At 46.9% G+C, this 25,181-nt stretch overlaps 1 protein-coding gene across 1 annotated transcript in view; it reads right to left on the bottom strand.

Annotated features, from left to right (window-relative positions):
• pgs1 (phosphatidylglycerophosphate synthase 1) overlaps positions 1–25,181 on the bottom strand; it is a 29,984-nt gene that overhangs the window by 2,567 nt on the left and 2,236 nt on the right. Inside the window, exons 2-10 of the mRNA XM_072455652.1 lie at positions 20,655–20,868; positions 16,764–16,841; positions 14,559–14,652; positions 13,293–13,482; positions 11,626–11,804; positions 9,442–9,638; positions 8,469–8,760; positions 1,884–2,032; positions 1,228–1,361 (exon numbers count right to left, since the gene is read on the bottom strand). Of these exons, the coding sequence (XP_072311753.1) occupies positions 1,242–1,361; positions 1,884–2,032; positions 8,469–8,760; positions 9,442–9,638; positions 11,626–11,804; positions 13,293–13,482; positions 14,559–14,652; positions 16,764–16,841; positions 20,655–20,868 (1,513 nt within the window). The 3' untranslated portion in view covers positions 1,228–1,241. The remainder of the gene's footprint in view (positions 1–1,227; positions 1,362–1,883; positions 2,033–8,468; positions 8,761–9,441; positions 9,639–11,625; positions 11,805–13,292; positions 13,483–14,558; positions 14,653–16,763; positions 16,842–20,654; positions 20,869–25,181) is intronic.

Here is a 25,181-nt window from a genome sequence, read left to right on the forward strand (position 1 = left end):
CAGGTTTAGTCCAGGTTTAGTCCAGGTTTAGTCCAGGTTTAGTCCAGGTTTAGACCTGGTTTAGACCTGGTTTAGACCTGGTTCAGACCTGGTTCAGACCTGGTTTAGTCCTGGTTTAGTCCTGGTTCAGACCCTCTTAGCTCCTGGTCTCGTGTCTCGTCCATAGTTTACTCTAAACCACGTTCTCCTCATCATTATTGACTCATGGTTTCGACCCTGGTCCAGAGTTTGAGGATCTTTAGGTGGTTTTTGGGACTTGACCACAGTGATCCAGTGTTTCTGTAAATCCTCTGTTTGTGTCTGAGGTCAGTTCTCTTCAGACTCACGAAGGAAAACCAGCCTCAGAGTTCAGACTTTAAAAACGCCAGATTCACTTAGAACGCGAACCAGACCGCCGGGATTCGAACCAGACCGCCGGGATTCAAACCAGACCACCGGGATTCGAACCAGACCGCCGGGATTCGATCGAACCAGAGCGCCGGGAATCGAACCAGACCCCCGGGACGCGAACCAGACCGCCGGGACGCGAACCAGACCGCCGGGACGCGAACCAGACCGCAGGGACGCGAACCAGACCGCAGGGACGCGAACCAGACCGCCGGGACGCGAACCAGACCGCCGGGACCAGACCGCCGGGACTCGAACCAGACCGCCGGGACCAGACCGCCGGGACTCGAACCAGACCGCCGGGACCAGACCGCCAGGACTCAAACCAGACCGCCGGGACCAGACCGCCGGGACTCGAACCAGATCCCTTCAGTCGAGGGCTAAACGCTCGGGCAATAGAGAAACTAAACCCTTGATGTTCTTTGGCTCCGTCCCAAGCGTTCTCAGCAGAGTAAATAAACACCTGCAGCGATTATCGTGCTCTCAATAGGTCGCGGTCGAAAGTGAAAACGCTGCGTTCTCGTTGTGGAAATACCCGATCATTAATGGTTTGCGATTGGCCCATTTATGTCAACAGTCTCTGGGGTTGAACAATGTCACCACTTTCTGAACATTTCAAACAATTACACTATAGTTCATTTATGTCAACGGTGAAAATCAAAGATCGAGCTTTCGTTTCACGTAGATATGTTTTCCTGAGCATTAAAAACATCCGGAATGATACAAAACGCCTCGTATTTTAGTCCGAACCGTTACGCCGAGCGGTTTTGACTTAGCGGTCTCGTTCAAACTGGCGTGAAACATGAAAGGTGCGACGCGGCGGTGGAAAGTGGGCGTCACCTGCGGGGGCGGGGTCAGAAGAAGTTCTTGATGAGCGGCGTGACCAGTTTGACCCAGAGCTTGACGTGCCGGTCGGGGCGCTCGAACGTGGCGCTGGAGACTTCGGACGAGCGGCGGTACAGCCTCTCCTGCTCCTGTAGGGGGCGCAAGACAGTTAGCAATCGCTGTAGCCGCGCCCGGTTCAGACCCTCTGGACACGGGAGGGACATTAAACAGACCTAACTGTAAATAACCCTTTTCATTCAAGTTTGTTTTTCAGAGAGTTACTTTTTTTCGTAAAGTCGATCACAGACTTGAACAGTCACACGTCAGAACACGAGAATGAACGAAAATGTAAGATTTCACTGTCGTTTAGTCACAGGCTCAATAATCGTGAATTTGTCATGTTTTTTCCTCTATAACCGTAACTCTAGTTTAAGCAGCTGCAGATTCAAGAGAGTTCATCTTGGCGTTGACAGTTGAGAGTTCATCTTGGCGTTGACAGTTCATCTTGACGTTGAGAGTTCATCTTGACGTTGACAGTTCATCTTGACGTTGAGAGTTCATCTTGGCGTTGACAGTTCATCTTGGCGTGTAAGGTAAATGTGACTTTCAGACCGTTGCGTGTTAAAGGATCTGCCCACAGGTCAGACGTTATGACCTCGCGTGTGGCTCACCTCCTGCAGTTGCGTCTGCAGCTCCTCGTTGTCCGTGACGATGGCGATCTGAGCCTCCAGGTCCCTGTGCACCGACCGATACCCGAAGTTTGGCGAGCCTATCAGAGTGAGGCAGGGGCGGGGCTGTCCGCTCAGGTAATACCACAGACCTGGAACACGTTTAAAACACTGTTACACGTTACACACGCCACACACGCCACGTACACGCCACGCACACGCCACATACACGCCACGCACACGCCACACACACGCCACGCACACGCCACGCACACGCCACGCACACGCCACATACACGCCACGCACACGCCACGCACACGCCACGTACACCCCACGCACACGCCACGCACACGCCACATACACGCCACGCACACGCCACGCACACGCCACGTACACCCCACGCACACGCCACGTACACCCCACGCACACGCCACGCACACGCCACGTACACCCCACACACACGCCACGTACACCCCACGCACACGCCACGTACACGCCACATACACGCCCCACACACGTCACGTACACGCCAGGCACACGCCACGTACACCCCACGCACACATCACGTACACGCCACGCACACGTCACGTACAACAAGTTCTATCCACTCTGAGCAGTTGGAACATCACATTCTTTTTGACAATAATCGTACTCTGTTTTTAATGAGGAAGCAATATTAAAGCGCCCCCTACAGGTCAAACGACTCATTGAACTAAAATGCAGTCAAGTTAAAACATATTTTGAATTTTGCTAAAAAAAAAAATTAAAAAGCTAATTTTTAAGGTTTATACTTTCACTTCCTGTTTATTATTGATGACGTCACAAATTAACCAGCAAACACTGGCCCAAAACTCATCTAATGTCACAATTTATTGAATTTGACAAATAAAAATATACAAGAGCGACTTTATTGTGTTGAATTAATGTTTATGCAGAATTAACTTTTTTGACTCTTTAAACTTTGACTGTATGAGTACCTCTCCTTGAACCGACACCTTAACGTGGTGGAGGGGTTTGAGTGCCCGAATGATCCCGGGAGCTATGTTGTCGGGGGCTTCATGCCCCTGGTAGGGTCTCCCAAGGCAAACAGGTCCTAGGTGACGGGTCAGACAAAGATCGGTTCAGAAGCCCTCTATGATGACAACAAAAACAAGGCAGTTTACGTCGCCCGGATCGGCGTCACCGGGGCCCCATCCTGGAGCCAGGCCTGGGATGGGTGCTCCATGGCGAGCGCCTGGTGGCCGGGTCTTACCCCACGGGGCCCGGCCGGGCACAGCCCGAAAGAGCGACGTGGGGCCGCCCTCCCGTGGGCCCACCACCCGCAGGAGGATCCATAAGGGGCCGGTGCAGAGAGATCTGGGCGGCAGTCGACGGCAGGGGCCTCGGCGACCAGATCTCCAGACACAGAGACTAACTCTGGGGACATGGAATGTCACCTCGCTGGGGGGGAAAGAGCCTGAGCTTGTGCGGGAGGTTGAGCGCTACCGACTAGATATAGTCGGCCTCACCTCCACTCACAGTTTGGGCTCTGGAACCCATCTCCTCGAGAGGGGCTGGACGCTCCACTTCTCTGGTGTTGCCCGCGGGGAGAGGCGGCGGGCTGGTGTGGGCTTGCTGATAGCCCCTCAGCTCAGCCGCCACGTGTTGGAGTTTACCCCGGTGAACGAGAGGGTCGCGTCCCTCCGCCTTCGGGTGGGGGACAGGTCTCTCACTGTTGTGGCAGCCTACGGGCCGAACAGTAGTGCAGAGTACCCGGCCTTCTTGGAGTCTTTGGGAGGGGTACTGGACAGTGCACCAACCGGGGACTCCGTTGTTCTACTGGGGGACTTCAACGCCCACGTGGGCAATGACAGTGACACCTGGAGAGGGGTGATCGGGAAGAACGGCTTCCCCGATCTGAACCCGAGCGGTGTTCAGTTATTGGACTTCTGTGCTAGCCACGGATTGTCCATAACGAACACCATGTTCAAGCACAAGGGTGTTCATCAGTGCACATGGCACCAGGACACCCTAGGCCGGAGGTTAATGATAGACTTTGTTGTCGTGTCATCAGACCTCCGGCCACGTGTCTTGGACACTCGGGTGAAGAGAGGGTCAGAGCTGTCAACCGATCACCACCTGGTGGTGAGTTGGATCCGCTGGCGGAGGAGGAAGCCGGACAGACTTGGCAGACCCAAGCGCATTGTGAGGGTCTGTTGGGAACGTCTAGTGGAGCCCTCTGTCAGTAGGGTATTCAACTCGCACCTCCGGGAGAGCTTCTCCCATGTCCCGGGGGAGGCTGGGGACATTGAGTCCGAGTGGACCATGTTCTCCGCCTCCATTGTTGATGCGGCTGCTCGGAGCTGTGGTCGCAAGGTCTCCGGTGCCTGTCGTGGAGGCAACCCCCGAACCCGGTGGTGGACACCGGAAGTAAGGGATGCCGTCAGACTGAAGAAGGAGGCCTATCAGGCCACTCTGGCTTGTAGGTCTCCGGAGGTCATCGACGGGTATCGGCAGGCCAAGCGAGCCGCGGCTCGTGCTGTTGCAGAGGCAAAAACCCGGGCCTGGGAGGAGTTCGGGGAGGCCATGGAGGAGGACTATCGGTCGGCACCAAAGAAATTCTGGCAAACCGTCCGGCGCCTCAGGAGGGGGAAGCAGTGTCTCACCAACACCGTTTACGGTGCGGTTGGAGGCCTGCTGACCTCGACTGGGGATGTCGTCGGACGGTGGAAGGAATACTTTGAGGATCTCCTTAATCCCTCAGTTACGTCTTCCGAAGAGGAAGTAGAGACCGGGGACTCGGAGGCTGGCTCATCCATCACCCAAGCTGAAGTCACTGAGGTTGTTCGTAAACTCCTCGGTGGCAGGGCTCCGGGGGTGGATGAGATCCGCCCTGAGTACCTAAAGTATCTGGATGTTGTAGGACTGTCTTGGTTGACACGTCTCTGCAACATCGCGTGGCGTTCGGGGACCGTGCCTCTGGACTGGCAGACCGGGGTGGTGGTCCCTCTGTTCAAGAAGGGGGACCGGAGGGTGTGTTACAACTACAGAGGGATCACACTCCTCAGCCTCCCGGATAAGGTCTATTCCAAGGTACTGGAGAGGAGAATCCGACCGATAGTCGAACTTCGGATTCAGGAGGAGCAGAGTGGTTTTCATCCCGGTCGTGGAACACTGGACCAGCTCTATACTCTCCATCGGGTGCTCGAGGGTTCATGGGAGTTTGCCCAACCAGTCCACATGTGCTTTGTGGATCTGGAGAAGGCTTTCGACCGTGTCCCTCGGGGTGTCCTTTGGGGTGCTCCGGGAGTACGGGGTCCGGGGCCCTTTGCTCAGGGCTGTCCGGTCCCTGTATGACCGGAGCAGGAGCTGTGTTCGCATTGCCGGCAGTAAGTCAGACTTGTTCCCAGTGCATGTTGGACTCCGCCAGGGCTGCCCTTTGTCACCGGTTCTGTTCATAATTTTTATGGACAGAATTTCTAGGCGCAGTCAGGGGTCGGAGGGTGTCCGGTTTGGGGACCACAGGATCTCATCTCTGCTGTTTGCAGACGATGTTGTCCTGATGGCTCCATCAAACCCGGACCTGCAACATGCACTGGGACGGTTTACAGCCGAGTGTTAAGCGGCTGGGATGAGAATCAGCACCTCCAAATCCGAGGCCATGGTTCTCGACCGGAAAAGGGTGGCTTGCCTTCTTCAGGTGGGTGGGGTGTCCTTGCCCCAAGTGGAGGAGTTCAAGTATCTCGGGGTCTTGTTCACGAGTGAGGGAAGGATGGAGCGTGAGATCGACAGGCGGATCGGTGCAGCGGCTGCAGTGATGCAGTCGCTGCATCGGACTGTTGTGGTGAAGAGGGAGCTGAGCCGAAAGGCAAAGCTCTCTATTTACCGGTCGGTCTACGTTCCTACCCTCACCTATGGTAATGAGCTTTGGGTAGTGACCGAAAGAACAAGATCGCGGATACAAGCGGTCGAAATGAGTTTCCTCCGCCGTGTGGCTGGGCGCTCCCTTAGAGATGAGGTGAGGAGCTCGGCCACACGGGGGGGGGCTCGGAGTAGAGCCGCTGCTCCTCCACGTCGAGAGGAGCCAGCTGAGGTGGCTCGGGCATCTGTTCCGGATGCCTCCTGGGCGCCTCCCTCGGGAGGTGTTTCAGGCATGTCCCACCAGGAAGAGGCCCCGGGGAAGACCCAGGACACGCTGGAGAGACTATGTCTCTCGGCTGGCCTGGGAACGCCTCGGGATCCCCCCGGAGGAGTTAGAGGAAGTGTCTGGGGAGAAGGAAGTCTGGGAGTCCCTGCTCAGACTGCTGCCCCCGCGACCCGGCCCCGTGAAACATCTCCAACTGGACCCAGATGACCTCATGGTTTCATATGATGTTGTGTCCCTGTTCACCTGCATCCCGACCTCTGATGCAGTAGCAGCAGTGAGGATCAGACTGCAGGAAGACACCACCCTACAGGAAAGGACCAAACTGACACCTGAACACATACGTAAACTGTTGGACATCTGTCTGAACACCACTTTCTTTCAATTCCGGGGACAATTTTACAGACAGATTCATGGCTGTGCCATGGGCTCGCCCGTCTCTCCCATAGTGGCCAACCTGTACATGGAGCACTTTGAGAAGAAGGCACTGGCCTCTTTCTCAGGCATAGCCCCAAAACTGTGGCTCCGCTATGTCGATGATACTTTTGTACCAATCAAGAAACTAGAGCTGGAAACCTTCTCTGATCACTGCTGTGGACCCACATATCAGGTTTACAAGAGAAGACGCTAAGGAGAATCGCTTGGCCTTTCTTGATTGTGCCACGATCAGAGGAGAGGACGGGAAACTCCAAATAGAAGTATATAGGAAACCTACACACACGGACCAGTATATGCTCTTTGGTTCCAACCACCCACTACAGCACAAGCTGGGAGTGATCAGAACCTTACAACACAGAGCTCAAGGTGTGCCCACCAGCTCAGAGGGCAAGAAGAAAGAGGAAAAACATGTCCGAAATGCCCTCTCAGCCTGTGGTTACCCCGCTTGGGCTCTCAACAGAGTGAAGAGAACCAAGAAGCAGGACAAAAGGGAAACTGAACAGAGAAGGAAGGGTGTTTCTATCCCTTATGTGTCTGGCCTGTCGGAAAAACTGCAGAGAATTTTTAGACAACACGAAGTCCCTGTTTATTTTAAACCAGGAAACACTTTAAGACAAAAACTGGTTCACCCTAAGGACAAGTTGCCGACTCAAAAACAGAGCAATGTAGTATTCGATCCAATGCAGTGAAGAAAGCTGTAAAGAACGTTACATAGGTGAGACTAAACAGCCTCTACAGAGGCTTTATCAGCACAGAAGAAATACTAGTTCAGGACCTCAGAGTGCCGTGCATCTCCATCTTGAAGCCTCTAATCACTCGTTTGAAGACGGTGAGGTGAAGGTTTTAAGCAGGGAGAAAAGATGGTTTGAAAGAGGAGTCAAGGAAGCTATTTTTGTTAAAAAAGAAAGACCTTCTTTAAACAGAAATGGAGGGCTAAGATTCAATCTTCCTGTTATTTATAATGGGTTACTGAACCCCTGGAAAGGTAGAGGACCAGGACCAGGCCATTTAGATGCTAATCAGGTACTCAGGGTGGTTGAGCCAGGGTCTCACAAAGACAAAGAGGATTCTAATAGCCCATTAAAATTCTGAATAGGCTAGCTCGGTAGATACAAGGGGGGAGTTTCTGTTGAAACAAACAACTCTTTCTACTTCAGGAAGGCTCCTCCCAATGGGTGGGTCTTACCAAAGAACAGTATTAATATCGGAGTTCTCGATCTAAATTTTTGTATTGACAATGACTCTTGGATGAGAGTCGAAACGTCTACTTTTTCAAACTGAGTCCAGATGACTACAACTGAAGCTTTTTCTACTCCTTTAATTGTTGTGGATCTTGGTGTATTATTGAGAATTACTGAGTCTCCAAGTCTCGAGCCTGAGCCTTTGAGTCCAAGTCCAGTCTATCAAGTCAAGTCTCAAGAGAGTCCTAACGAGTCCTAAATGAGTCCTAAACGAGTACTAACAAGTCCTAATGAGTCCTAAACGAGTACTAACAAGTTCTGAGTCCTAAACGAGTACTAACAAGTTCTAATGAGTCCTAAACGAGTCTTAACAAGTTCTAATGAGTCCTAAACGAGTCCTAAACGAGTACTAACAAGTTCTAATGAGTCCTAAAACAGTCCTAAACGAGTCCTTACAAGTTCTAATGAGTCCTAAACGAGTTCTAAACAAGTCCTAATGAGTTCTAAACGAGTCCTATAGAGTTCTAACGAGTTCTAACGAGTCCTAACAATATCTAAACGAGTCCTAATGAGTACTAACAAGTCCTACACAAGTCCTAAATGAGCCCTAAACGAGTCCGAACGAGTCCACGAGGCAGAACACACTGGACATAACCCCATTCTAATGAACTAAGAGTAACGAGGGGAACTTCCACACCAGTTATAGAAAGCACGAGACGTGACGAGGAAAGTGATAATGAGAGGACTCAGTTGGACGACGCCCCCAGACAGAGCTGACCACACGCACACATACACACATCAACAGAGGCGTGTCCTGGCCTCGTCACGTGACCCGGACTCGCTCACCTTTAGCGTGAAACGTCCACTCGTCCCGGTGGTACTCGTGCAGGTGGACGCGCTCCTCCTGGCCGAGCCGCAGCACCCGCTCGTAGAACTGCCGCGCAATGTGGACGTACGCGGCGGGAATGGCGCCGGCCACGCCCTTGGCCCCGAAGAAGCCGTTGACCTCGGGGGAGGCGGTGAGGATGCGGTACGCGGCTCCGGGCCCCAGCACCAGCCGCATGTACGCGCGCGTCAGGTTGAAGTATCCCGAGGTGAGGAAGACGGTGGAGTCGACGCCGGCGTCGGTCAGCAGCCTCTGGACACACCAACGCACGCCGTATTTAAGTCACAAAGAAGTCATTTAAGTTCAAAGTTTGAGTTTAAAGGCGCTATATCCTTAAAGCGCCCCCTATAGGTCGGACGACTCACTGAACTAAAATGCAGTTAAGTTTTATATATTTAACGTTTTACTAAAAAATGTAAGATTTTAGGGCCAAAACTCATCTAATGTCACTTTTTTTTATCTGAAAAATAAAAATATATGAGAGCGACTTTATTTTGTTGAATTAATGTTTAGAGAGTCAAAAAAAAGTTGTTTCTTTGTGTAAATTCTGCATAAACTGTCTGGAATGTCCCTGGTGTGATGTCACTTCCTGTATGAGTGTCCCTGGTGTGATGTCACTTCCTGTATGAGGGTGTGATTTCACTTCCTGTATGAGTGTCCCTGGTGTGATGTCACTTCCTGTATCAGTGTCCCTGGTGTGATGTCACTTCCTGTATCAGTGTTCCTGCTGTGATGTCACTTCCTGTCATAATTTTCTAGATTTTCAACGTTTTCTCCACAAATACCTGCTCGATCGGTGTAAAACTATCATTTACATGTACGACAGGTATAAACACACCAGATAGAGTCAGAATCAGAACACGTATAAACCTGTCACGGGCCCTTTAACCTTCTCTCACACTAAACTCAGGGTGAATGATCTGTGCCTCTGACCTGAGTGACCTGTTCGTCCAGACTGATGCCCAAAGGCTTCATCTGTACCAGAGGAAACACCCACGTGTCGTCCTCCTCCTCTTCCTCCTTCTCTTCCTCTTCCTCCCTCTCTTCCTGCAGCCGCTGTCGGAGCTGAGCCTCGTGCATCACATCCATGATCCTCGTCTGCGCCGCTTTGGAGAACTCCTGTCTGTTTCCTGAACACACGGAACACGACTTTACGCGAGTGTTCAGCCTCATGAAGGCGACGAGGGCTCAGAGAAGAGGATGGAACAGATATTCTCACAATTATCAACGTTTCTCATATATTTATCTGAACTGTTTTAAACATTTTAGTTCATTTTAGTTCACATTTGCATAATATGTGTCATTAAAGTCGACAGGTTTTATCGTAAAACTTTATTTCAGGACGATCAGAATCAGAAAGAGCAACAGACGTTTACTCTCTCCCTCCCTCTCTCTCTTCTCCCTCTCTCCCCTCCTCTCTTCCTCTCTCTCGCTCTCCTCTCTCTCTCCCACCCGTCCCTCCCTCCTTCCCTCTCTCTCCCTCCACCCCTCCCTCTCTCTCCCTCCACCCCTCCCTCCCTCCACCCTTCCCTCTCTTCCTCCACCCCTCCCTCTCTCTCCCCCCCTCCACCCCTCCCCCTCTCTCTCCCTCCCACTCCTCCCTCTCCCTCCCTCCCTCTCTCTCTCCCTCCACCCCTCCCTCTCTCTCTCACTCCACCTCTCCCACCCCTCCCTCCCTCCACCCACCCTTCCCTCTCTCTCCCTCCCACTCCTCCCTCTCTCTCTCACTCCACCCCTCCCTCTCTCTCTCCCTCCACCCCTTCCTCTCTCTCTCTCTCTCTCTCTCCCTCTCTGTGGATGATGTAATGCCGTATGTTCCTGAAAGCCTGACATCAGAGCCTTATTCCTGGAGCAGGTCTAAACAGCGGTCCACTTTCCTGCACTCGTCCGGTCAGCGAACGCACCTCCCGGCAGCGACGGCGTTTCGCATCGACATTACAGTAACGCGGGGGTCAAGCGGACGCCGGCCCCCGAGGAGAGACGGGGAAATGGATGTGTCGGACGGAGGAGAAGCGAAGAACAATCCAATCAGAAAACAATCGCAGAAAACGCGGTTGCTATTTTAGAACGAGCGTTTCGGAATATTGTTTGACCAGAAGAGATGTTTATCAACACCGAGCTGCAGAGGTGGAAAGAGTACTGAACATTTGTACTCGAGTAAAACTAATACCATGGCCAAAAATGTACTCAATTACAAATACTGCTGCCTAAATGTTACTTAAGTAGAAGTAAAAAGTACACGCTCACAGAACTAGTTGCCTTTTGATGAATTAAGTTGCAACCAGACGATGCGGTGACAATTGATACTTGAGTGACGTCTACGATTTTACCACATTTGAAGACTTTTTGTCCAAATACTTTTCCTTGTTTAGCGAGTCAGACGATGTGCGGGAAGCGCCTCTTTTGATGCGTCATTTCTACAATTCGGGAAAAGCAATTTATGGACCGGGGATGTCACAATTTCAAATGTTAGCTTAGTAATTATTGTGAGAGTAAACGCCGCCATTTAACGATTATTAACATCATGACCAAAACGACAATAAAATCCAACATTTTCTTTCTGTTTTCTTCACACATTTACCCTCTTCAACATGTGACCGGCTTTATCAAAATCACACTTTATGAATGATCAATTTAACACAAACAGTAAGATAAAAAAAAGTACTTTTTTGAGGAAAAGCTGAGCAAAAATGACTTCACTTAAAAGAAATTTGACACTTTCAAAAGCATAATGAACTAGAAAAAATAAAAAATATGTATTGTATTTAAATTTAGTTTGGAAAAAAATATCACTTTTCTAAAACAAGAATCAAAAAATAAAATTGCTTCTAAAATTGTTAAAAAATAAAACATTGAACGAAGAAAAATACCAAATTTAATTTGTTTACTTTTCTAAAACTAGAATAAATAATAAGATAAAAAAAATCTAAATCTTCTAAAAATGTCCAAAATAATCACGTTTATGGATTAACCTCATAATCTCGACATCCTATTATGGACTGTTAGGAAACTGAGTGTTTTCTGAAGCCGACAGAAGCCGTAAACAGGACGAATGAAAACAGCGAGTTGTGTTTTGGAAGCGTTGTAGCCCGGGTAAAAGTGGGCGCGGTGCCGTACCTTTATACGGGTGCACCATGCCGTCCACCACCGACACGGAGTCGTCGGGCTGAAGCTGCAGAGACACGTCGCCCACGGCAGCCACAAGATCTGAGAAGAAGTCTGCCACTTGAGAGCAGTCCTCCAGCAGAACGTAGCGGTCCTGACGGTTTGTGAAGTACGACTCGCTCAGGTTGGCTCTGCGGCGCAGGAAGGGAGAGGTCAGGAGAGGTCAGGAGAAGTCAGGAAAGGTCAGGTCACTGAGGTACACGCCGTAGTTGTAGGAGCAGTAGTACAAGTACAAGTACAAGCAGTAGGAGTAATTTTAACATGATTTAGTTTGGTTTGTACTGGGATTTGAATGCAACTTTTCCTGTTCAGTAAAGTACCTTGAATGTACGAACTGTGTACTATAAATACTCTTGCCTTGTAGTGGTAGTAGTAGCAGTAGTAGTAGATGTAATAGTAGTAGTAATGTTGTAGAAGCAGTAATAGTAGTAGCAGCAGTAGTATCAGTAGATGTTGTAGTAACAGTAGTAGTAGTAGATGTTGTTGTTGTAGTAGTAGTAGATGTTGTTGTAGTAGTAGTTGTAGTAACAGTAGTAGTAGTAGTAGTACCAGTAATAGTAGATGTTGTAGTAGTAGTAATGTTGTAGAAGCAGTAATAGTAGTAACAGTTGTAGTAGTAGCAGCAGAAATAGTAGTAGTTATAACAGTAGTAGTAGTAGTAGTAGTTATAACAGTAGTAGTAGTAGTAGTAGTAGTAATAGTAATAGTAATAGTAATAGTAATAGTAATAGTAATAGTAATAGTAATAGTAATAGTAATAGTAATAGTAATAGTAATAGTAATAGTAGTAGTAGTAGTAGTAGTAGTAGTAGTAGTAGTAGTAGTAGTAGTAGTAGTAGTAGTAGTAGTAGTAGTAGTAGTAGTAGTAGTAGTAGTAGTAGTAGTAGTAGTAGTAGTAGTAGTAGTAGTAGTAATAGTAATAGTAATAGTAATAGTAATAGTAATAGTAATAGTAATAGTAATAGTAATAGTAATAGTAATAGTAATAGTAGTAGTAGTAGTAGTAGTAGTAGTAGTAGTAGTAGTAGTAGTAGTAGTAGTAGTAGTAGTAGTAGTAGTAGTAGTAGTAGTAGTAGTAGTAGATGTTGTAGTAACAGTAGTAGTAGTAGTGTTTGAAATGAAAATGTGGCAGGCGCGGTCAGAGCGCTGCGGTCAGAGCGCTGCGGTCAGAGGCGCTGCGGTCAGGGCGCTGCAGTCAGAGCGCTGCGGTCAGAGCACTGCGGTCAGAGCACTGCGGTCAGAGGCGCTGCAGTCAGAGCACTGCGGTCAGAGCACTGCAGTCAGAGCGCTGCGGTCAGAGCGCTGCGGTCAGAGCACTGCGGTCAGAGCACTGCGGTCAGAGCGCTGCGGTCAGAGCACTGTGGTCAGAGCACTGCAGTCAGAGCGCTGCGGTCAGAGCACTGCGGTCAGAGGCGCTGCGGTCAGAGCGCTGCAGTCAGAGCACTGCGGTCAGAGCGCTGCGGTCAGAGCGCTGCGGTCAGAGCGCTGCGGTCAGAGGCGCTGCAGTCAGAGCGCTGCGGTCAGAGCACTGTGGTCAGAGCGCTGCAGTCAGAGCGCTGCGGTCAGAGCACTGTGGTCAGAGCACTGCGGTCAGAGCACTGTGGTCCGGCGCATCGTACCCGCTGATGATGAGGCTGTCGTCGAACAGATAGACCTTGATGTGCTGGACGCCGATGGTCTCGTTGAACCTCTGTGGGACGAGGAGGCGCAGGAGCCCCCGGAGGTCCGGCGTGTGGTACAGGGACACCCGCATCTGAGAGGTGAAGCGGGCGAGCAGCGGCAGCAGCATGGTCCGAGAGTTCTCCGGGCCTGGCCAAAGAAACACGACACTCTCAAGTACAGGTGGGGGGGACGCGGCGAATTACGGACGGCGGCGCAAACATGCAAAATGAAAGAAACGACCGCAAAACGAATGGAAACGTCGAGTGTCGTCTACTGAACAACGTGATATTTTTGCACTTTTGTGGTTACCGTATTTTCTGGAATATAAGTTGTACCTTTTTTCATAGTTTTGGCCAAGGCGTGACCTATATTTATACTTATATAGTTATGATCCGGAGCGACTTATATGTGATATTATTTGTTATTTTCACACTTGCAACCGCATTTCATACTCCAGTGCAACTTATATATTTTTTTTTCTTATTATTATGCTTTTTTTGGCTGGTGCGACTTATAGTCCAGAAAATACGGTAATTTGACGGTGCATTTTAGTTTCGAGTGTCGCCTAGTCTATTTCAGCAAGGATATACAAATTAATCGCATTTTCAGTGTCGTAATCATTAACCGGACGATACAGACTCTAAAACACGTACGAAAATATCTGTTAAAACAAAGACGGCCGCATTATTAAGACAATATAGAATAAACGACTTCGGATTTTCATCACTTTTTGTCGTAAATGTTCTCGCTCTAGAAGCAACATATTTACACTTCTAAAGAACAATATAAATACCGTATTTTCCGGACTTCCAGAGCGACTTATATTATTTGTTATTTTCACACTGACAACCACAAGAGGACGCTCTAGGCTCTAAGCACCGCATAAGAAGAATCTGCACTTCCTCTTCCTCTGGAGTTTGTGGAGTTGTTTAGAAGTGACACAGAGGAAGAAGAATTCAATGGATTTAGTGATTTGGGGTAAAACTGATGCTTTGCTAAACTTGTTAGCATGTTCTTTATGCTATAGTTATCTGAATAACTGTTAATGTGTTCCGCTTATACTCAGGTGCAACTTATAGTCTGGAAAATGCGGTAATCCGACTGCAATCATCAGAATGCAACTGCGGACATTATCTTTGTAAGTTGACTATCCACGTCGTCGGAAAACAAAAAACCTCCTTCTCGAGGTGAATCCGGGCGCGGCGCGAACCATCGGGACCCACCTCTGGAGCCCCGCGTGTAGTCGAGCAGCACCGACACGCTGAGCCTCGAGCCGTCGTCGCGGGAACGCTCCAGCGCCTCCTCCATGCAGTCCACCTACAGTGAAACAACAGGGGGGAAAAACATAAACGATCAACTTCACATCCGGCTTTTCCAATCGCGACGTCAGATTTGAGAAACGTCCCGTGAAACGATGACTCGCGAATCACGGTTACCGATGCCACGATCGGCGTTTTTGTTACTTTCCTTCACATCGTGCACTATTATCGACGAACTGAACGATCCCCGGCATCTCCAAATGACGGAACCGGAGCATTTACCCCTTAACTAGTCAAGTATTCTCGGCGAAGAGCAGGCGAAAGGACGGCGAATCACAAACGTTTACGCGCACTTTGAACGGAAAACCGGACAACGACGACAAAATTACGCAATTACCATATTTTCCGGACTATAAGTTGCACCTTTTTTAATCACCGGGATACGACTTATAGTCCGGAAAATATGGTAATATTTTTCTATTCAAATCACTGCAACGAAACAGAACGCGGCTTTCGGGTTTCGATTTGCAAATCCCGCGGCTTCGACCGGGCGTTCTTTCTCCGATCGAGCGCGGCGTATGAGCTAGCACAAACCGCTAACACGACCCGTGGCATCGCCTCGTGTTGCTCTCGGACCGTTAGCTTTAGCACGTAGCACGTTAGCCGCACACCTGCCGCGCTTTTCCCTCTCCTCCAGAGCAAACGCGTATTATAGTATCGCATTTCGGCGCGTGTAGTTAAAAAAATCCGAGCTATGTTGACTCTGCACGTCGGGCAATCCATCATCCTGCGATAATCGAGCGCGTCAACATTTTACCGCCGCTTTTTTACGGTAGAAAGCGCTGAATTTCAGGTTTAAAGGTCGTTTTGTCGTGGTTTTTCCAGGTTTAAAAAGGAGTAATAAGGCTGCGGTCAAGGCGAGCCGTGTGTTCTTCGACCGCAGAGGCGTTTGTTTGGGAACAGAAGCGTGACTCAAGAGTTTCTGGCACGTTCACGCTGTTATTTTGGGCGAAATTTGAGAGATATTTTTACTCACACCTGCCCAGAACTAAACATGATTAATGAAGCTTCGACGTTATGATTTAAAGAACTGGCATTTAAAAACGACTTTTACACCGTGAAAACACCAAAAGTGATTTAAAACTAGGGCTGAACGATTCGGGGGAAATCGTACTGCGGTTGGAATTAGATTTGCAGTTGGATTTTTCAATGACATTTGCTCCAAGTGGACAGTTTAGGTATTTTACGTGTTGGAAAATTGAAGCTTGAAAAATCACAAAAGCTCATTAGTGTGAAGTAAAACATGAATTGAAAAAAATAAAAATATTTACAAAAAATATAAATAAAATGTAATAAAAATAGATTGAAAAAATATGATAATATAATATAAACAAAATATAATAAGAGAAAAAACCCCAAAAAAACAACTTGAACTGACAAACTACAAGAATCACATTTCAGAACATATTTGTGCAGATATAAACGAGAGAGTTTGCCATTTTTTGTGCAAAATTACCGTATTATCCGGCCTATAAGTCGCACCTTTCTTCATAGTTTTGACCGGGGTGCAACTTATACTTATATTTATACTTATACTCCTGAGCGACTTATATGTGATATTGTTTGTTATTTTCACACTTGCAACCGCATTTCATACTCCAGTGCACCTTATATATGTTTTTATCTTCTCTATTATGCATTTTTTGGCTGGTGCAACTTATAGTCCGGAAAATACGGTAGACTCAGCACTTCCAGGCCTGCCACCTAATGATGTCACAAGGTAGAACTGAGCATTTTCAGGCCCCGGAGAGAGAGAGACTCGAGGCTGAACATGCAGGAATAACCTCCATTACCTCTAGAGCTACTGTAACCCTTCTTTTACTGAAACTGTGTGTAAACTGTGTGAATTGTATTACAGATGTTTTTTTGTGTATTACTGATCTATAATTGTACTACAGATGTATAATTGTATCACTGGATAAACTGGGATTAACCTCAGATTATCACAAAGTACCAAAAATCCAGATGGTTTTGTTAAATAAACACATTTGCTATTGAGTTTTTGGTGAAGATTCGGTGTGTGATTGCAACGTTTGTGAATTCTAATGACCCCCGTTGCCTAGCGACAGGCCGTCACGGGGCTCGGGTTGCGGGGATAGTGCCTCTCACCAGCTCCTGCTCCAGTCGTCCCGTCCCGAGGTAAAGCGAGGCCATGACCACTCGCTTCTGAGCCGCTCTGATCCGCACCTGCAACAGGAAACACACGTGTGAGTTCAGCATGGAGAGAATGACGGGAGAATGAATGAAAGAACGACAGGAAGAACAACGGAAGAACGACAGCAAGAACGACCGAAGGACGAGGGGAGAACGACGGGAGAACGACAGCAAGAACGACCGTTTTACACAAACCGAGTAGAACTTTTGTATTTTCATTCCTTTTTTAGCGCGTTCCAAGTTTACCAAAGCATCAGTTTTACCCCAAATCACTAAATCCATTGAATTCTTCTTCCTCTGTGTCACTTCTAAACAACTCCACAAACTCCAGAGGAAGAGGAAGTGCAGCTTCTTTTTCTGCCTCGATTAGAGCCTTGAGCGCCCTCTTGTGGCTGTCAGTGTGAAAATAATGAATAATATCACATAAGTCGCACCCCGGCCAGAACTATGACTGTGTGTGACTCATAGTCCGGAAAATACAGTAGTTTTCGGTGTAAAACGGTGTTGCTGCTTGGACTCCAGGGTTCAGAATAAGCGGTATTGCATCGCAAAATGCGACGCAATTTCTCTCAAATGCGATGCATTCGTCAGAAAAAAAGTGTATTTGGATTGCAGCTTTTGCGATACAAAAATGTGTGTTCAATTGTATAACCAAAGCGCCTAAAAGTACTGATCACTCGTCAATCAATCGTCAATAACGGCATAACACAATGTAGGACGCTGTGTTGACTTGACGAGTCTGAAAGTGGGAGGAGCCACGTGCGGTAAAGTTAGCGTCACAGATTCGGACTTCCGAGGTCAATAGCTCCTAAACGCAAAAGTCTTTGCAGATCATACACCTGCCATAATATTCATATTTACACTGCCAAGCTACTACAACCTCGTTTTTAACAATCAGATGCGTATTTTGGGCGCAGCGAATTACACGGCTCCGAATATGCAGCCGGAGCTGAGACGAGTGCTTAGGGACCGTCATAAAATGTGCAGCCGGAGCAGAGACGAGAGTACTTGGGGACCGTCATCAAACAGCAATAAGAAAAATGGAATGGAACGTCAAATAGAGCGGTATAATTTGAATAACACATAAAATACACCATGATGGACGCCACAGCAACCTTTATTTTTCCATCAGAAGCTTAATACATATTTATTATGAGTCTAAAAAGACAATTAATATGTAAATGAGACTCCTGCAAATAATCTGATTGATGATGATATGGAAGAAAGTTGTAAATAAGGCCATCTGACTTTGTGTTGATTAATTTGTTCAAGTTTTCTGTTTCATTTATTTTTCTAAATGTTTAAAAATGTTTAAAAGTGAATTTGTTAAGAGTTTTTTTTTTAAATAGAATCTTTACAAATACAATTTAAATAAATAATCGTGTTATATCAATGGAAAATATTTATTGTTAGTCACTTTCATGTTTTGCTATGCAATTATCAAATTGCTATACAAATTTGAAAAAAATAACAGATTGTTTAGCAGCTGCTGCTATGTACGAGAAAATCATTAATCTGAGCCCGGGACTCTCTGTAAATCTGACTATTTGTTGTGGTTTTAATGAGCCAAACGTACTGTATGGTCCCGCCGTTCACAGAGGAAATGGGTGTGAGGTAAATGCTTTTTCACGCCCGCCGAGTGTGAACAAGGCTCCAGTGACTGTTACATGAGGAAAGGAGACGAGTGCCAAGAATAGCAGTTTAGAACAACAAAAGGAGACGCGCCGACTTTACAACGTTTGATTGTGGCTCATGTCAGAAGAAGCAGAAGAACTGGGAGAGGTTCAGCGCCGGTGCCAATGAACAAAACGTGCAAAAACAATGAACAATGATAAAACAGCCAAAATAACGTCAAGAAGAGATCTAAATCTTCTATAGGATCAAAATAAAAATGGGCTTTCTACAGTTAAATTGCTGGGACAGGGCCTTGAATCACGAGTTGAATAAGGACTAAATAAGGACTAAACTAGGACTAATCTAGGACTAATCCAGGACTAAACCAGGACTAAACCAGGACTAAATCAGGACAAAACCTGGACTAAACCTGGACTAAACCAGGACAGAAAAGGGACAAAACCAGGACTAAACCAAGACAGAAAAGGGACTAAACCAGGACTAAACCAGCCTTAGATCAGGACTAGACCTGGAGCAAACCAGGACTAAACCATGACTAAACCAGGTCTAAACCAGGACTAAACCAGGTCTAAACCAGGTCTAAACCAGGAGCAAACCAGGAGCAAACCAGGAGCAAACCAAGACTAAACCAGGACTAAACCAAGACTAAACCAAGACTAAGCCAGACCAAGAACAGACATTTGATCTTGAAATGTAGTTTGAAATAATAACAGATGAGAGAACATGGTGAATAGGTGTATGTATGCTAACGCTAACATCTTCAGCTACATGATGTATGCTAACGCTAACACCTTCAGCTACATGAGGCACAGACAGAACTGTGGTAAGTGTCTGGTATGTTAGCGTAACATATGAACAGTTATTCAGATAACTATAGCATAAAGAACATGCTAACAAGTTTAGCAAAGCATCAGTTTTACCCCAAATCACTAAATCCACTGAATTCTTCTTCCTCTGTGTCACTTCTAAACAACTCCACAAACTCCAGAGGAAGAGGAAGTGCAGATTCTTCTTCTGCGTCGCTTAGAGCCTAGAGCGCCTTCTTGTGGTTGTCAGTGTGAAAATAACAAATAATATCACATATAAGTCGCTCTGGAGTATAAGTCGCACCCCGGCCAGAACTATGAAAAAAGATGCGACTTAAAGACTGGAAAATACGGTATGTTGTGAATGAATAAGTTTTTATTCTAGTGTTTTCTTCAGGGGATACTTTACTTCATAGTATAGTAACGCGAGGTACTGTAACCGTGACTGGCTTCGGGGAAAGGCGTCGCATCGTGTCGCACCCTCATCATAATAATACATAATTGTGTCATGACTCAGTGTGACCTAAACCCCTGAATGAAGCCATTATTTTAAACGCCGCGGCAACAGAAGAACCTGTCCTACATTTATACCATTTTATTTTTGTGGTCAAGTAAAAAGGACAACAGTTTTAAAGGATAAACCTTTGCGATACAGCCTGAAACTAACAATTATTTACTTAAAATGATCACTTTTTATACACAGCTAAATAAAGATTAACATATGTTAGACTGGAGACTTCAGGAAAGACAATACTTCCAAATAAAGTGCAGGTTTGGAACTGCCATGACAAGCTGCACCTGGGTCAAGCGAGTCGATTAAACGCAACTCGCTGATTAATCGCAACTCGTGGATTGTTGAAATAACGGTCAGCTAATTTAGTGATCGAATAATCGTTAACTTTGTCCAAACGCAGCTTCCAGAACACGCCACGAGCTGAGAAAAAAAAACAGTTTTATGACGCAAACTGAGCCGTGATTCTGTAAAAATGAGGCGGGAAATGTGAAAATGATGTGTATTTGACTTCACTTCAGCTTCATCTGATCAAATGTAGGAAAAGTCTGCTCATCACGTCACTTTGGTGTTAAATAAGACTTAACTCTTAACCTTTATTGATACAAGGAGGGCGGTGGAGAGAGCAAGATTGCATTATCCAAGACCGTTAACACAACAACATTTACCGATATACACAACAACAATTACATTTACTAAGCATAAATGGTACTTTTTGTAGCATTGTTGTACTTTGAGGGTTTCAAAAATGAGTTAAAGAGACGGAAAGTTAGCCAGTTTGCAGATGTTTGCGTTTCGTCCGTAGAAACACCTTTAGTAAGAAATCCACGTACATCTTTATGAGCGAGACCCCCGAGAGCAGGGAAAGACGCCGTGCCGTGGCCTCGTACCCACCTTCATGGTCTGGTAGAACTGGTCGGGGGAGGTGAGGATGTGGATGCTCGTTCCCGGCACTCGGAAGGCGGGAACGTGCTGGGACATCCACCTGAAGTGCGGGCAGGGGCCGTCGCTGGAGCCGTGAGCCCCGGCCGAGCCCTGCATTCTGGTGACGCGGCGGGGGGCCGGGTCCGCCTCGGCCAGGAGCGGGGCCAGGAGCAGCACGGACGACCTGCAGACGCCGCGGGAAACAAACAAGGGTCAAACATGTCACGATAAAAGACCTGCAGACGCCGCGGGAAACAAACAAGGGTCAAACATGTCACGATAAAAGACCTGCCGACGCCACGGGAAACAAACAAGGGTCAAACATGTCACGATAAAAGACCTGCAGACGCCGCGGGAAACAAACAAGGGTCAAACATGTCACGATAAAAGACCTGCAGACGCCGCGGGAAACAAACAAGGGTCAAACATGTCACGATAAAAGACCTGCCGACGCCACGGGAAACAAACAAGGGTCAAACATGTCACGATAAAAGACCTGCAGACGCCGCGGGAAACAAACAAGGGTCAAACATGTCACGATAAAAGACCTGCCGACGCCGCGGGAAACAAACAAGGGTCAAACATGTCACGATAAAAGACCTGCCGACGCCGCGGGAAACAAACAAGGGTCAAACATGTCACGATAAAAGACCTGCAGACGCCGCGGGAAACAAACAAGGGTCAAACATGTCACGATAAAAGACCTGCAGACGCCACGGGAAACAAACAAGGGTCAAACATGTCACGATAAAAGACCTGCCGACGCCGCGGGAAACAAACAAGGGTCAAACATGTCACGATAAAAGACCTGCAGACGCCGCGGGAAACAAACAAGGGTCAAACATGTCACGATAAAAGACCTGCCGACGCCACGGGAAACAAACAAGGGTCAAACATGTCACGATAAAAGACCTGCAGACGCCGCGGGAAACAAACAAGGGTCAAACATGTCACGATAAAAGACCTGCCGACGCCGCGGGAAACAAACAAGGGTCAAACATGTCACGATAAAAGACCTGCCGACGCCACGGGAAACAAACAAGGGTCAAATATGTCACAATAAGAGACCTGCAGACGCCGCAGGAAACAAACAAGGGTCAAACATGTCACAATAAGAGACCTGCAGACGCCGCAGGAAACAAACAAGGGTCAAACATGTCACGATAAAAGACCTGCAGACGCCACGGGAAACAAACAAGGGTCAAACATGTCACAATAAGAGACCTGCAGACGCCGCAGGAAACAAACAAGGGTCAAACATGTCACAATAAGAGACCTGCAGACGCCGCAGGAAACAAACAAGGGTCAAATATCGGCACTTGTTTTTGGCACTAGTGGTGAATCTTTTCTTATTTCTTTTTTGTCCCATTGGCGTTGCAGAAGGAACAATAATGATGCATCTATGACTATGGCAGCGTTTCATTCCACTAAAGGATTCTTTTTCACTTTCACTGTGCCGTTTTATTATTACAGATCAGCTCTAATCTGTAGGAATGAATCCACTAGTAAACAGTCCACTATAAAAAAATAATCTTATGTTCATGATTGTTATTGTTATTTAGACTATACAGACTCTAAAAACATACAAAAGGACAGAAGCACACCCTTTAGTAGTAGAAGCCTTCAGTCGCCACGTTTCAGCCTTTATTTGGTTAATAATGTCTAATGTCAAGATGGTGGAGCTTTAAAGTTTCCATTGTTTTTGACACTAAGCTTTACATCCTTGTTCTCCTCCTCCCTTCGCATCTTTGTTTTAGGCTTTTACAAAAAGGCTTAAACTGGTTCTATCAATAACAGACGTGTCCCGACTGTCACGGGACAAAAAGACTTTAATTGCGTCGCTTTCGTTTGAATTCCTGCCAACGTGTCGAGCGAGTGATTCAACACCAACTTCTGTCACGAGTCGTAAATCACCACCATCGCTTTTCAAAAGGTAGGGATTCCTGGTTTAGTCCCCGGTTTAGTCCCGAGTTTAGTCTCTGGTTTAGTCCCCGGTTTAGTCACGGTTTAGTCCTGGTTTAGTCCCGGTTTTAGTCCCGGTTTTAGTCCGGTTTTGTCCCAGGTTAGTCCTAGTTTAGTCCTAGGTTAGTCCCGGTTTAGTCCTGCTCTTCTCCATGGAGATGTTATTGCTTTGCCTGGAATGTTCCACAGTCTGACATTAGACGCTTCGATCTCCATGGAGGTAAAGCGGAGGTAAAGTTACCAGTCAGATCTGGGCAGGGATTAAGAATTTTTGTTTTACCAATGTATTTTTTTTTTATTATTATTATTATTATTATTATTATTATTATTATTATTAATATTAATATTAATATTAATATTAATATTAATATTAATATTAATATTAATATTAATATTAATATTATTATTATTATTATTAATATTAATATTAATATTAATATTAATATTAATATTAATATTAATATTAATAATAATAATAATAATAATAATAATAATAATAATAATATTATGTATTTGATGTTACTGGCAATAAACTCCTGTAACTGAAGCTCAAGTCTTGTAACTGGAACGATGCGCTGAAAAGGACACGTCTACTTTCCGATCGAAAGGGATTTTCATGTTTTTTGAAAAGACGGATTAAAAACCGTGTCCTGCAAACTGAAACCGCAGACCAACGCGGTTGTTTGTTTTGTGTGAATGGATTTGGGACACGTGACACCTTATGATACATAAGGTTATGAATGAAGACGTTTCCCACAATCCATCGCGTCAAGAGTCCCAGATCCAGCCTTTGTCCCTGCTGCTCAAGAACAGAAGGCAGCAGAGTGTGCAGACAGGGCGGAGTCTGCGACAGGGCGGAGTCTGCGGACAGGGCGGAGTCTGCGGACAGGGCGGAGTGTGCGGACAGGTCTGGCCCCAGGTCTGGCCCCAGGTCTGGCCCCAGGTCTGGCCCCAGGTCTGGCCCTAAACTCTTATAAAAAAAAAAACCTCTTATCCTCTTATTCACAGCCGTTATATGGACAGAAAATATTGCACCAGGATGATTGACATGTCACAGTATTGCTCATGATTATGAAAACTCTTGCTTCTGGCCCTTGCTTCTGGCCCTTGCTTCTGGCCCTTGCTTCTGGCCCTTGCTTCTGGCCCTTGCTTCTGGCCCTTGCTTCTGGCCCTTGCTTCTGGCCCTTGCTTCTGGACCTTGCTTCTGGACCTTGCTTCTGGACCTTGCTTCTGGACCTTGCTTCTGGACCTTGCTTCTGGACCTTGCTTCTGGACCTTGCTTCTGGCCCTTGCTTCTGGACCTTGCTTCTGGACCTTGCTTCTGGACCTTGCTTCTGGACCTTGCTTCTGGACCTTGCTTCTGGACCTTGCTTCTGGACCTTGCTTTCGGACCTTGCTTTCGGACCTTGCTTTGGACTAGTTGAGCCCTGGTTAGGTCCTGGGTCTGTCCCTGGTTTGGTCCCTGGTTTGGTCCCTGGTTTGGTCCCTGGTTTGGTCCCTGGTTTGAAAAACACTCAATCCAAATGTCAGGACCTGATCACCCTTTGGGGTCCTATTGCCCCGCCTCAGTTTCAAAGTCCAATTCATATTGACAAAAAACCTTTCGCGGCACCAGAATTAACCAAAGATTGTTGGGTTCAGTCGACCAGAATGTCTAAAGACGTGTTACAAATGAAAACACGCGTCCAAAGCCAGAGTGCTGAACCCAGAACAACAATCCAATGGGGAATTCCCCGCTCGTCCCACGAAACACTTTCCACCGGCTTCATAACACCAGAACTGCTCGTCAAACATTGGCCTGAGCTCTGTTTTGGTCGCACAGTTATGCAACGCGCCGTGGAAAATAGTTATGACTTTATTACTGCGACTGTGGTAAACAAGAGATAAGGGCGTGTAATATACAGCAGGTTTTAAGTCTAAAATGGTGTTGGGGTTAGGCGCGTTATGTGGTTTTGGATGGACGGAAAGTGCAAACGTCCGGATCGGCGTCTGTTGAACCTTGACGTTACGGGGAAACCATGGCAACCTGTCGCACTCACGGGTTTGAAATAATGAGCGCTGGACGGAAAGGGTTCGTGGGGCTGTGCCCTTTCCCGTTGGCATGTCCTCGAGGCTTTTCATTCACATCATGTGATACTTTTAATTATATGATCTTCCTCGTTCTCCGAACTAATTCGATTTACCGGAAAAAGACAATGGCCTCATTCAAGAATTCGCTCTTGAACAGACTGAACAGACCTGTAACAGACAGAGAATGGACCAAAACAAATACTTTGGAAACACTGGGAAATGTACAAAGAGTGACGTAGAATAACTGATCAATCTGAAAGTTTATCGGGGAAATGTGCGTTTAAATTAGGGCTGAACAATTTGGAGAAATAATCTAATTGCGATTTTTCCCCCCAATATTGCGATTTTTTTTTGTTTTGTATCTTCTTTTTTTTTCGTAAGAAAACTTAATGAATGACTTAAATAAGACCAACACAATATTAGATACATTTAGTGTAAAATATTCTTTCCCACATTTTACATTTT

This window comes from Eucyclogobius newberryi, unplaced genomic scaffold (genome assembly GCF_026437365.1).
Source record: "Eucyclogobius newberryi isolate DKJ021-1_F unplaced genomic scaffold, fEucNew1.0.hap1 SCAF_20, whole genome shotgun sequence".
Lineage (NCBI taxonomy): Eukaryota > Metazoa > Chordata > Actinopteri > Gobiiformes > Gobiidae > Eucyclogobius > Eucyclogobius newberryi.